Genomic DNA, 14,799 nt, shown 5'->3' on the forward strand with positions numbered 1-14,799 from the left:
AAGACTGAGGCAAATGCTTTATTTGCTTTTAAAAGTCTAAAGGTGATACCAAACCATAAATAATAACGACAGATGACCAACACTAAAGCCCACATAGGCTTTTTCTCATGTCTCCTCGCCTCTACCACTCTCAGAATGTGTGACATTGGGCAAGTCATTTTTTATGCATGTTTCCCGTTTGTTTTGCCTATTTAGATCGCAAGACTGAGGCAAATGCTTTATTTGCTTTTAAAAGTCTAAAGGTGATACCAAACCATAAATAATAACGACAGATGACCAACACTAAAGCCCACATAGGCTTTTTCTCATGTCTGTTCCTCCTATAGCTTTCACCAGCCTAAAGAACTCTTCAGCCTCTTTGTTACGTATAAAAAAGGCCTCGTCACCAGAATGCAACACTAACAACATGAACAACACGGTTAATTGGAATTTCTACTCTCACCGCTGTTTACAGCGTTAGCAACTATGTTCTAAAGCCAGAACACTAAGCAAATTGAATCCATGGACTCATTCTGACGGCTGCCTGCTCTCTTATCCTGTCCCATCATACACTCAAAATCCATTACATTAAAAAAACAGGAATATCAACAAAATGCAGTAATATCTGGGATACACTGCTTCCCTGGCAGTATGCATATTGTATTTCAAGGTTCATATTCTACCCACGCATGGATTGTCGTGCCCATGTGTGACCTCCAGACAAGAGTTTCATGGAAATCAGAGTAGCTCTGTGGAAACACAATAATCTCTCTGGCTGGTGTCTATCAGCAAATAAGGCTGAAGATTATCTGCCCTTCAGAGCACTCATTTTTGTTTACATTTGTACAGAACTTAATGCAATGCAGTCTTCACTCATCCCATGCTTTTAAGCAGTAGTTGCTCAGAACCTACCATGCCAGAGGTTGTCCAAAAATGCAATAAAAATATTACGTCTGGGTTCCCAGACACCACTTCCCAAATCTACCCAGGTACTCGCTCGTGTTTGCTGCAGTCATTGCATTTTCGTCTTTCGCTATGAATACAGCATCTGTAATTATAAAGCACTGACTGAACAGGACATCAGAACCTGCTTTGTCAAGAGTGTCCTCTTGCCTTTTCTACTGTTACCATCTTTAATTAATGAAAATAATTCTCACGTTTTTACTGGTTCTACCCTAATAAAATTAGTAACACGCCTATACACCTCTCTCCTATAGTTTCAGACTCCAAGGTGACGCTGTAATTAAAAAATAGATAGCTATTTTTTAATTACAGTGTCAATATTTGGTAACCTACTATATTTGCAGCAATATGCCCTTAGACAAGTAATTAAGCCTTTAAAAGTGTCAGCTATACCATTCAAAAGGGAACCCAGGCCTCATCCTCTCTTTACCACCGCATAGTGAGCCAGTTACTAGGATGATTCTGACTTGCACTGAGTGTCAAGTGCAGCTCATTTTCAGAGGGAAGCACCACAAATCTAAGGACATTAATCTACTGGGACAACGTTTATGGTTATGCAGCTCCAAAATGACTGTCAAGAGGTTTTTGACTACATCTCACCCAACATCTAGTGGGAATTGGCCAATGGCATATTGCTGGTACATTCAGGCAGCAGCTGACGAGCGTCAGTGCTCTGTATCAAAGCTGTTAATGTTTAACTATGAACTCCAACTGCTCCCACACAGCAGAAAGAGAGACTCATTCAAATTATTTCCCCATTCTGGTCTCTGCAAAGAACATGAATTATATAAACTATGCATAATTTGCCCCCTGAGAACACAAATCTAAAGGGAGTTATAAATAGCCATCTTGCTTTTGATCTGGGAGAATGCGAAGGGGCTGACGGAGGCTAGGTGAGTCTTTCAGTTCCTATGGGGAAGATATTAGAGACATATTTAGTAAACTAAGTAAAAAGTGTATACTTGCGCAAAAATAATTGCAAAGAGAAGGCAACTTGTGTTAGCTTTCAGGGAAATATAGAGCAGATCTCAATGTGACAGTTAGCTAAAGCTGAGTTATCTCTACAGCTGTTTACATTAGCTAACTCCTATTAACTAAACGAAGTTAAAAAATTCTCACCCATTTTTATATTTATTTTGCAGTGGAGATATACCCACTGGTGCAATGCTTGCTGAAAAACACAGAAATTAAAGAAGTGAAATGAAATGCTGCCAAAGAAAAATCCCCTGTATTTCCTTTTTCTCCTCAAATACCTCCTTCCTCCTTTAGCTTTTTTTTTTTTTTTTTTGTTCTTTTTATACATACTGCAGGGGAAAAAAAAATAAACTCAAATCCATTTCAAACCACAACATTTTCCAAGACTATTATAAGACTTACATTGGTCAAGCACAGGCACATGAAAGATTTCTGCTTTTAAGAAAAATAGATTCTGAGGCTAGGATCCTAAAGTTATTCAGAAAAAAAAAAAGCCAGGAACAAAACTCTCTTTTCACACAGTAATAACGTCACATACGGCTTCTCATTAAATTAAGAGGGCGGAACAAATTCTTGTGGTTTCGTGGCACACAAACAAAACGTACTTGTGGCCTGGTGAAATTTTCAATAGGAGAGCTTGCTCTGGGTAAACTGAATGGCTAGAGCTAATTTAAAACCATTTTCTCATCTTAATTAAAGTCTCAGAGCACATACTATGCAGGCTGAACTCACTACTAACCAAGGAAAAATCAAGTTTGACTCTCTTTAATGTGCCTTAATAATCACCTTTGAAGGAAGGCGATCCATTGTGAACTCCAGTTGTGTTTCTTTGAGCAAGAATGCACCTACTTCAGCAAAACTACCAAATCCATGCATTACCTTGGCTTCTGACTTTTCTGAGGTAGCAATCATATAGCCAGGCCACTAAACAGATTTAGATGAGAGGTCTCTCCCCAGGCAGGGCTGAGAACTAAATATATCATATGACTTCTGACAAGTTAAACCTTCCCCCACCGCACGTGGCCCTAATTCTCTTCCCACCCTTTGTCTATCTTGCCTATTTGATCTAGAGGTACTCTGGGGTGAGGATCAACCATTCTATTAAGCACCTACAATACTTCTAGAAAAACAGAGTTCACACGTGTTAAAGGTTCTGCTAAAACAACGTCATGGTTTCTCGCACAACTTTCTCACACAACTGGGATATCTTGCCCTCACACAGACAGACGCACAACAGGCAAAGCAGGAACCCTTATTTTGCTAGTGAACTGTGACTCACACGCACAGCCCCAGCCAGCTGACATGAGGGTGAGGGTGACTTATGCCAGTCAATGCTTCATCAGTGCTGCGTCATCACACAATTATTCAAGTACAGTGAACACTGTAGCGTGGACTAAACCGCAGTTCCATCTGTGATCACACATCCCGTTCAGTGAGGAGCAGAACATTTTTAGCCTCTCTTAAGACCAATTTTACGATAATTATAGTTTTACAATTCTGCTTAATGTTCTACTCAAAGTCTTAAAGTGCCCTGCAAAAAGCCCAGTCTCATCTCATCCAAGGTCATTTAATAAAATAATAAAATACCAACCACTGAAGAAAACTTACCACATATAACTTGTGCCAGATAACTGCCCACTCCCTCAGGGTAGAAGTGAGTTCTTGTCCAAGGGGCAATTCACTTGGAATCACTGTTTCATGTTGTCTAGGGAAAAAAAAAAGGAGAAAATAGAAAAAAGATGCTACACTAAAGATTGAAACTTAGTAGTAAAATATCCTTTTTTGATAAATGTGTAAAGAGAAATTTCAGAGGGCTGGATATTCACACAATTCACTCATGATGCCAAGATTCTTAAATTGTTCAGTTGGTTCTCCAACACACGTGTGCACATTCATTATCTATTTTTAATGCAAACATGTTTCAAGTTTCTTTCAGTCTTGTTATTTTCAACTGATCTATTCCAGAAACACAATGGAAACAGACAGAAGTTAAGTTTGGAAGAATCACCACTTGCAACAGTAACTTGGCCACAGTTATTAAAAAAAAAAAAATTACCGAGAAGGAAAAAAAAAGCACTTTCTAAAGTCTCTTCCTTTGCAGCCGCTGTTTTCCTCTCACTATAATGATCACAAAATCAGTTCTAAGAATCAAATGAGGAGTCATTTCCTTTAATGTTTTCCAAGACAGGAAGGAATCCACACTCCTGCTGGCTACTTGGCTGCGAGCAAGAGTGTGTTATGACTTGCAGGAGTCCCCAGAGGAGCTAAATGCAACTTGATTGACCTGCCTCGCTACTAACTTGTCTAGCAGAGCTTTCTTATTTTTGCAAATAGTATTCTCCTGCACCTATGCCTACAATCGTTTCGGTATCTACAATACTCTGAAAGAAAGTTATGCAGCTCCAGAAGTCTAGCACAGGCAGTATGCCCTGCTGCACACACAGATCAGTGGCATTCATTACAGCCACCACTACTTAAGCTTCTTTTTTTTTTTTTTTTTTTTTTAGTGAAACAGCATTCCATCGTTCTTGCTACCAAAAGTACATCTCAAGAAGCTCCAACCTACCCCCGGTCCTTCACGATTGCCTCTTTTAAATGGATATATGTTTCTGGGAAAATGCCCTAAAAATAAATACAGAAATAAAATAAATAAATCACACCATAGGATATGACATGACAAAAATTCAACAGAAAGCAGGGGAAGAGGGTAAGAGCATGATCAGCAGAACAGTAACTGTGACTGATGTTTACTGTTTACCCATAACAGAAATGCGTTTGGTCCATCAGTCCCAGTATCACAGGAAAAAAGACAGGAAGGAGCATCAGGTTGCAAGCTTGAGCTATTTGATATTAGCACCTCAGAGAAGTTAATCCCTTGTTTCACTGTAATGACGCTCATCTTCCTGTATGAAATGTTGTAAAGTCTTGCAAACTATCAATCATACTCATTTGCCCTTGCTACAAAACATTCTTGAAATCATTTGTCAAGTTGCCCTGGACCTGTAGTTCTCTAGAAAAGCTCACAACACATGACAGCATTTGCAGGAATTCACCAGTCCCAAGTTTCCATTATTTAAGAGAAACCTTCTAGGAGCGCTGCAATCCTTTTCTATCTTCTTTTCATTCCCCTTTACGCCTGAAAAATGGAGACTGTGAAGGATGTTATCACATAAGAGGTGCCAGGATTCCTATGGGAAACCGGATTTCCATACAGTTTTCAGACTGGTTTCACAAACCTCAAGAAGTTTGGCTGAGATCCATGCATGCATAATTTTTGGAATATTTTCCAAGTCAAATAAAAACTCTAATTTTACCATTACATATAACTAATGCTGGACATGTACAGGTCCAAGACCATAATAATAAAGCAATAAGCTAGTGTATGCAGATATGCAACAGTCAATTTTGCTAGTTCAAACTACATTACGCATGCTTACAATGGAGGAGTACCCAGTTAATGGTTCTGAAACATTTAGCTCAAGGGCATTTATTTCTATCACTAAGGAAAAGGACATAGTGATCCGGAGACCTGCACAACATTAAGACAAGAAATACAGCAGAAGCATAGTAGATTACAGCACCGGCTGGGGTCTGGCAAGGTGTGAATTAAAAATTACTGAGAGTAATTTTTTTTCAGTAAGTTACTGAAAAGTGAGGTCATACCTTCTTAGATTTATTTCGGAGTGTGTATCCTCGGTACCAGCCTGTCAAAGAGAAACAAAAATATTTTTGTATTTCTGCCTACAGCAATTAAATACACATTATCATTCTCACCACGATTCTACAACATAAATCTATTGATCTTGCTCATTTGAGATCTACTATTGTGAAGACACCTCTGCTCTATTTGTAGGAGGCTTGGTTCCTAAGAGCAGGGCAGAAGAGTGTCTGTTCCTACGATGAACTGACACTCTCACTTCTACTCTGCATATCCATTCGGGTTGTACTGACAGGGCTCAATGGAAAAGCAGGCCACCCCGTGCTATACATTTTGAAAGCAACAATCCTTGTTCCATAAAGCTTACAAGTTATATACACAGCACAGAACTACTGCTAGGATCCATGAGATGGACAGATGAGGCAGAGACACACAGACATGCATGCAGAACTACCAGCCCAAAGTCATATAGCATGTATCTGGCAAAGAGAAATATATTAAGTGTCCCAAGTCCAGTTCCACTCCTTCCCTTTAAAATTTTCTTCTCTATGAAGTGCATTTTCATCCAAATCATCATATAGATTGTGCTTGAGCTCCACATTGAGTAGGTTCATTATTTTGTTCCGTGACTCAGTCTAAAGCCTTCCTTCCCAGAAAGAGAATGTTTTATTAGGTAAGGCAAAAAAAACCCCAAACCCCAAACTGGTTGCCCCGGTAAAGATATTGTTTCTCAATATTATCTTGACAAGATCTAGTAAAGTATAAGGTACAAAGTAATAACTGTGATCCCCAAGACTCAGAAGCATACGTCACTTTCAGATGTACATTTCTTCCCTCTTCAGCACCTGAGGTTTGACCAGTATTTTGATTTCAAGGTCTCTGAAATGCAAGTCTATGAAAAATTGCTGTATTTCTTATGTCCTCAAGCGAGCCTTGCTGAATGAGCGGATAGGAGAGAAGCATAGCTGTGGGCAAGTCACTCCCACTCTTCTTCTGCCACCTCCAAACTATGCGAGACAAAGGGATTTTTTCTCTCCACCCTCACCTTCGTCATTTGTCTCGGCAACATAAGAGCTGTGCGTGATCAAGTGCACTCTTTCAAAAATAAGCAACAGTTTCCATCACCTTCGGTCCTCCTGAAGTTACTGTACTGGAAATACCAAACTAAACATTTTAGAAGGAGAATCTGCTCCATTTTAAATGCTGATGTGCAGACATAATGTCCCTTGTATTGTTCTGGGCTAGGATGCAAACTTGCACTTTCTCACTGACTCTTAGCCACTAAAAACATCATTCCAAACGTCAAGACTCTCTGCGACCCCAACTCTCAATTAACCGTGCTCCTAGAGCACCATTTTTTGACTCTTCTCCTAAGGTTCTACTTGCATTGAAACTGAAAACACTGACCCTACCTCTTGGCAAACATGCAGGGTATAGATTATGGTCTATAATGCATGAATGATGTTCAGAGCTATTAAGGCAGACAACATCACTGATCCAAGACGATTATGTTCAGCTGACGGGCAGAGGGAGCAGCATCAAGAAGGCAAAGGATTTAAGGGAATAATCAGGCAAAGAAGAGAGGAGGGGAGGGTGTTTTTTTGGTTTGGTTTTTTTTTTTCTCTCCCATATATTTCTACATTTAGCAAAGAAGTTTCCATGAAGAACCATGGATCTGAGACCCCTTGACCATAAATTAGAGTTTAGGGTGGGGTTTTTTGTTTTGTTGGGGGCTTTTGTGCATGTGGGGTGTGTTTGGTCGTCTTTTTTTTTTTTTTTTTTTTTTTAAAGCACAGTTTTGTCCCCTTTATCTAGCAATGAGAAGGTGAATCAGCTTGACCCATAAACCCCAATATTCCAGTATTAAGTTAGGAGGAAAGAGGAAATTCCATTCCTTCCACAGGATGAAGAGAAGATTATACATTTATCATGGACCAATGGATAAGGTACTGGATTAGGGATGAGAAGACTTAAGTTCTATTTTTATCTAAGATGTAATTAATTGAATGGTCAAGTACAATTATTTAGGGTGTGATACAAAGCTCATGGAATTTAACAAGAATATTTTCCCAGTGATTTCAATTCTATTTGACACAGTCTCTCGGCCCTTCTATACCACAGCTTCCTCATATTTAAATGGCCTCTTGGCATTAACCACATTCCTGTAAAATATTTTGCAATCATTGCATAAAAGCACGTTGTATATTATTATGCAAAACTATTTCAGCAAGCATCTCATGCATTTTTTTCAGAATTCTGCTCCAATTTTCAATAATCTTGTCCATCATTTTAAAAGGAACAAAAGCTTTTGGCAGTGGTCAATTGATTACTTGATTTCTTCTTAAAAAAAAAAAACCACAAACCAAAATGTGCCTAAATCTTCAGAGGAATAAGACTATTTAAGTGTTTCTCCTGAGTATTTTCCCCAAGCAGAGATGTGCTAAATGGAGAAAGGCTTTTCAGTTGAAGATGATATGGCAAATTTCTGGTACTACAACACCTTTTCAAACTGAAATCTGATTGAGAACGCAAGGATAGCAGACTGAGTCTTGCAAAGAAATGTCACAAACTTTGGGTTTTGTTTTTCTTTTTTTTTTTTTTTAAATGGAACACAGGTCCTCAATTTTACCTTTCATTAGATGGATTTTATGCAGCATGTAAAAGATCAGAAAATCTAAGAAAAATTATTCAAATTACAATAGTTTAGACGACAAAAAGTTATACACAGTAATGCAATCCCAGGTCATGTGCTTAACCACAAGGTCTTTGTTCCTCTTCCACTGTAGCGTTCTGTCTCTCAGTACCACAACATACACCGCTGCACTGTACTGAAATAAAATGGAGGGATTGCTTCATTTACCTACAGTGCTCAGAGGAAAGATAAAAGACTGAAACTAGGAACAAATGCAATGCAAACTTATTTTCATCAGGAGAAGAAACTGATCGGAATTACGGTATGTGGGCACACGTTCCTTCTATCTACAATTTGGCTATTTCCCACAGCTTGCGTGAAATAATAATAATACATACTGCAGATTAGAAAAGATTCTCCTAAACAGAAATGTATCCTCCCCAGCTCACTACTCAAGGACAGATTCCCAGAGAGTAAGCAAATCCTGCACTGAAGCAGCCTTCAAAGTATTGGACGTAGCAAGTTTCCTTCTTTTCTTGGATTTTGCAGCATATGCCCAGTCTTGACAATATTTGGCAAACATTTAAGCATGCACTGCTTATCTTATTATAAAGTGGAAAAAGTAATTTTGTACAAAGACCTCATGCCCTTCTGCAACCAGACAGCCAACCAGAGAAAGGAGGAAAAAAAATACCTTGCTTTGCAGTTTACAAGAGTGTATCATGACCAAGACACCCAAACTAACAAAGCCAGGCTTTGCAGAGGGTGTATGTGTATAAGTTTTAAAGGGAAGGTAAGTCTAAGAAAACTGGTATCCTCCAGATCTTCATGTATAATAAATACACCATGGTGTTTCAAAGCATGCTTGAAGCCCAACTATGACAGTTCAAAAGTCATTTAAAATCAGTCTCAAAGTAAAACACCGAATATGCAAATTTAGACCCTATCTACGGTGCAAAGCCCACTTATAACTGCACCTAACGGCAGATTGACAAAGATGCAGTGTGCCACAATCTTCATTCTCCTGGACTGAAGGAAGTGCTGCACAGTCTAGACTATGGAGTTATTGAACCCAATAGAAAACAGCTCTCAGGTTGTCGCTATACGAATTTGAGCTGCATTGGACATCAGCACATTACAGCTTGCCCCAGAAATATTTGAAACCTTTAGTTCAACTGCTCGGTCTGTGATTTCAGCTCTGATGACCTTCACTTCAATGTTGTGTACTTTGTCCAGGTTGGAGCTACCATTTACAGTGATGATCACCCTCTGACGAATCCTTGACATAGGCAAGCTGCAGTCCAGCAACGCGAACATACAATCTACCATGTTATCACTCCCTTATCTTCTATTGTGCTCTCACAATCCAAGCCTAACTGTGTAGTTGTAACTGGGACTTATAAAACATTAGGCAAAGCATCTGTTTAGAGCATGGGAAAAGAAAGCTTTACTAACAAAAGTGCAATGCCAGAGCCTCACCCCAAATTTGGCCAACTTTCCAAGGACTTCCAGCCTGTGCAATAGGCATCTAACTCCCGACAGCACGTGCTAGCATAAATGAGCAGGGATTTTGCAATTTAAAGGTGCTTTCTCTCATTGTGAGGCCATTAGGCAGCACAACAGCAGCACCTGACTGCAGGCACTCCACTTTAAGAGTTTGCGAGACACTACAGTCTGTGGCAAAGCCACATAACATTAGAAGTTCGCGTAGCACAGAGGCCCGCACCAAACTGCATCCATACCTTGTGGCTTGCACTTCCATTCGCTTTATTGCTCTTTGCTTCTCACACACCTCCCCCAGTGGCTTAGCTGTACCAGTGTTATGTCCAAAGCTATTCAGCCAGTTGAGAGTCAGATAACATTTATTGTTAACACCAAAACCCAGCTTCAACCTTGCTGCCTCGCTGTCAAGGAACAAACTGCACTTCAATTCTTACAGACAGAGCGGAGCCAGCCAAAACCCCAGATGCAGGATACAAAGAGCTTTCAAGTGAAGGCTGTTCGATACACAGAGAGCCTTCGCTGAACGCAGCTAAGGAATGAATACCCACTGACTTCAACAAGGAGGAAAAAGGAGGCATGTTCTAGATGACAGACAAGGCGGGAAGCGAACTGTGGTGCAACAGCCCTGAGAACCTCCTGGTAACTCACAAAAGATGCCCCTGTGCATCCTGAGACACGGAACAATAGCAAGCAGCAAGATTTTCCAAGTGGCTATCACCATTACATGAGAGCCTCTGGACAATCGTGAAAAATTCCCCCTTAATTCCCTAAAGAATGTTACCGATAGCCTAAGGAACACCCTCAGCCGGGAGCTGCAGGGATTACTTACACTGACCAAAAAAAGGACTTCACAAGGCATCTCTGAGCCTTTCTTCTTGCAAAGCCAATGCCCTGGCTAAATGGAACCTTCTTCTAAATTGAGTTTTGTGTAACCAGATCAGAACAGTGATTCGTGGAACAAAATCCCACTTTTATCAGACTGGAGTTGTATTTGTAAGTATACATCATTAGCATGAGAAGAAACAGAAAAAGCTTCTTGTGAGAACATTAATTCTCAAAAACACAACCCACAGATATCTGGAAACAAAGCTGAAAGCTGATGTCCCAAAAGAAAGAAAAATAAATACGGTAAGACATGAGAATTTCCTCCCAAGCAGACAGAATACCAGAATTCGGAGTTTTTAAGATTAGTTTATGGGAAATAAGACCAGACCCACAGCAGAGTTACCATCTCAGAGACAATCTGCATCTTTTCCTTTAGATTCACAAACGTCTGGCCTGAATTTTTGGCTTGTCTTTCCAGAAAAGTATTTAATTGTACTGCAGTAATTCTTAGGTGCCTCTGTGACAAAATAGGATGCCACACTGATGGCTCAGTGAATGAAAACAATCAAAACACATTCACGTTCCCAAACAATTTACAATCAATCTTCTCAGGCTGAAGTTCCAAACTGGGACATTTCAGGCAAAAGAAGGGATGCCATTTGGATATTCATTTCCCATTCTTGACTGCCTCTCTGTTAAACAGCTGATTACAGACCAAGTAGTAGGATTAAACAATGATGTTGCTTTAAAAAAAAAAAAAAAAGAGCAAGAAATAGCCAACATTTTGGGAAGTACAAGATGCATCCTCTTCATGAGGGCGATTTTCATCCCTGACACTCCCTCTTCCTTGTGTCTTTTTGCAAAACCAGTCCATAAGTTAGTACCATTACATAAGGACTTTTTTTCCTTTTCTCCCTCTCTCTCTCCCATCCTGCCAAACACACTCACCGCAATCACACACATCAGTGTAAAAACACACATCAGCAACATAATCTGCTTTGACATGTAGGAACTGGCTGGCTGTTTCCAGTGTCAAGGTCAAAGAGAAGTGGAAAGAGAACAATTGGCTAAGAACAAATTGCTAACCAAGCAGCTTGCTGTTCCCAGCAGAGATCCTAAAGAGTTTTTGTACGCTGAGCCTTTTTCAAACTGATGCTGCTTGTGAAAATGATTGAATTTATATTTTGGAAAGAGTATTTAAATTTTGGAGAGCCTTCCAAATGAAGTAGTGACTAGTACATTCTTTAAAATAATTAAATGGCTGTGTTCCATTCTTAATATTGAAATCTTCATTAAACAGTCTAGTTTAGTAAGTAGATATGAAACACACAATGGTAATTTTTATCTTTTTTAAAATAGGAATCTTGTTTTCCTTTCTGCAAGATGTTTTACATTAAGGTATGTGTTATGAAAAACTTCCCAGTAAAATACTGGGAGAAACAGCCTAAAGAAGGCATGGAAGCTCCACAACTGGAGGCTTTTAAAAACATACAATGCCAGTTCGTGATATTACAGCTTAAACCAACATTACTTTTGAAACAATTAGACCTGCCTTCTCCTTTTCTTTCATCCACTGCCTCAGTTGTCTCAGATCAAAGAACTAATTTTAGGCTAAAAGCTACTTTTTTCTTAATTATTATTATTTTCCAGCTGGATCAGTTCATCACATGATATACAAGCGCTTGGCCTGGCACAAGGAGGAGCCAAGGTAAAGAGGTGTGGTGTGAAACCAGGAATGAACAGCCAGAAGTGCGTGCTTCTTTCTCTTGCAGCGCTGCCTTGAGATACTGGTGAAATCTTACCTTTACAAACCTCTGCCAGGAACAGTATAGATATGATTCCACTTCTGTATTTATGCATTTTTAATACTGTTTTAAAAGTAAAGTGCATACAACAAATATTACACAGCAAGCTTTGTGCTTTTGGGCATATCAGAAGTTGAAAATCTAGATCTGAAATTTGTATTATTTAAAAAAACCTTGATTTGTTATATTTACTTTCAAAAATGACTGCAAAGTACTTGGAAGTGATCTGCAACCTACCTTCATACATCTCCAAAATGTGAACAGTATCGCCAACTTGCAAGGAGAGCTCCACATCTTGGGCAGCATCGTAATTGTAGATTGCTAAACAGGGGAAGAGGAGGGGGGAGAGGTGAAAAACACAATCATGAAAGCTGTGAGGTAATCAGTTTTTGAAATCTGGTATCATGGCACCTATAAAAAGCAGAATATGATTTTGAAAAAGCACTATAAAGTTACTAAGCTATCCTGTGTATATAATACACCGGAAAAGTATGTAGCATATCTATATCCAGATTCTATCATCAGTTCCTGCAAGGATAAGAACCATTATTCTTAACAGCCAACAAAGCTTGTCTTTTACCTTTAAGAATACAGATCTGGGACACTATGCGAAGAAGCTGCATCTTCCCACCTTACTGACAACCTGCCCAGCAAAGGTCACTATTACCTCAGGCAGAGGTTATGGATCAATTAGGTAATTGTCATTTTTTATTAGCGTTTCACAGGACTAACTGCAATGTAGCACTCACTGGCAAAACAACATAAATCGGATCTCATAAGAAAAAATGCCACTATTTTATACTAAATGCCTCAGACTATTTGCTACTAAAGGCTCTTCCCAGACAAGAACCAATCTTGGCATGAAAACTTGAGATTCTCTGCAAACTTAATCCCTACCAAAGACAAAGCTAATCTGAATGCTTATCGGATTTCCAGTGGGAATAGGATTAAGTCCAGAAGCCCACACTTCTAAACTGCCTTTTCTCTGGAACTTTCTTGAGGTGCACAGTTTCACTGGACAAAGCAGAAGAGCTCTCCTTAGAGCTGCTGGAAGCTTGTCAAGATGAGGAAGTTTAATTTGAATTTGCTTTCAAACCAATGCAAATAAAAAGACATAAAGCAGTCAGGAGAATGCTTTGCTATGGTTCAATTAATTGATCAGCTAAGCCAGAACTGACCACTCCTCTACCAAAATGAGATTATCTTATTTATTTATTTATTTAAAGCACTGGTTTAAGTACAGATCACATCTTAAATGCAGCAATCTTCTCACACACACACGTGTTACATTTACATATCCAAGTCTCTTCCCCAATCAAATGTATTAGTGAAGTAAGCACAATGTTTATTTTTAAGGCGGCAAATAAATGATGCAAACATTTTCAGGGGGCTTTGGGAAAATTCTTCAGACTTCAGAGGGTTTGTATTTGAAGAACTCTCTCTGAAAATTAAATAAATAAATAAAAATTTGAGCTCTTATGTCAGGAAATTCACATCAAATGCCTATCATTTCCGTCAAGATGAGGTATATTGCCTCCTGGCAAGGATCCAGCATAAACAAATGACTGTGGCTTACCACACCGGAAATTCTCTCACATATACTAGCTTTCTTTAAAATATTGTAACTATAAATAATCCAACAGAAGCAGGCAGGCCATGTGAATTCCCTGCAGTATCTGAAATAGACCCTGATCACGAACAGATACTTATTTTCTTACGCTGCAGGGGCACTGTTTGTTCACGGTGTCCCTAATTCATGCCTACCGTAACTTCAGTGCCTGCAGAGATACACAGAGTATGCATTGCATCTATTACATTGTTTTCCAGAGGGTTACAGGAATATTACTGGACTTTTGCTCCTAAGGCACTAACTGCTTCGACATCCAGTTTCCTCTCCCTCCTGCAACGGTGTTGTAAGCCAAGATATTAAAAACAGACTGGTGATCTGGATATTCAGTTTAGACACCTTAAAGGCCCCAGAATAGGCCCAGAAGTAAAAATCCCATCAACATTCCCAAGGGGGAATGGTTTTAAACTAAAAGAGGGTAGATTTAGGCTAGATATAAGGAAGAAACTTTTTATGATGAGGGTGGTGAAACCCTGGCACAGGTTGCCCAGAGAGGTGGTAGCTGCCCCATCCCTGGGAGCATTCCAGGCCAGGTTGGACGGGGCTCTGAGCAACCTGGTCTGGTTGAAGATGTCCCTGCTCATGGCAGGGGGATTGGACTAGATGACCTTGAAAGGTCCCTTCCAACCCAAACCATTCTGTGATTCTGTTTTTTGCAAAAAAATTTGGGTAATGTTTATGGCCAAAGACAAACACGAACATACACAGGAGTAGATCAGAGTAATCCATTAAGAACCACCTTGTATCGAGAGACGCTGAGATCATAAATTGACAAAAGAACTGGTTAATATTGTATTTGATTCAGTCAAAAAGAAACTGTTCTGCCAGATGT

General features: G+C 39.4%; 1 protein-coding gene across 1 annotated transcript in view; it reads right to left on the reverse strand.

Annotated features, from left to right (window-relative positions):
- DOCK5 (dedicator of cytokinesis 5) overlaps positions 1-12,655 on the reverse strand; it is a gene marked incomplete at its 3' end in the record, with an annotated part of 63,644 nt that extends 50,989 nt beyond the window's left edge. Inside the window, exons 1-4 of the mRNA XM_009580938.1 lie at positions 12,578-12,655; positions 5,581-5,621; positions 4,484-4,539; positions 3,526-3,622 (exon numbers count right to left, since the gene is read on the reverse strand). Coding sequence (XP_009579233.1) covers positions 3,526-3,622; positions 4,484-4,539; positions 5,581-5,621; positions 12,578-12,587 — 204 coding nt within the window. The remainder of the gene's footprint in view (positions 1-3,525; positions 3,623-4,483; positions 4,540-5,580; positions 5,622-12,577) is intronic.
- Between the last annotated feature and the right edge of the window lie 2,144 nt (positions 12,656-14,799).

This window comes from Fulmarus glacialis, unplaced genomic scaffold (genome assembly GCF_000690835.1).
Source record: "Fulmarus glacialis isolate BGI_N327 unplaced genomic scaffold, ASM69083v1 scaffold2707, whole genome shotgun sequence".
NCBI classification, from domain to species: Eukaryota; Metazoa; Chordata; class Aves; order Procellariiformes; family Procellariidae; genus Fulmarus; species Fulmarus glacialis.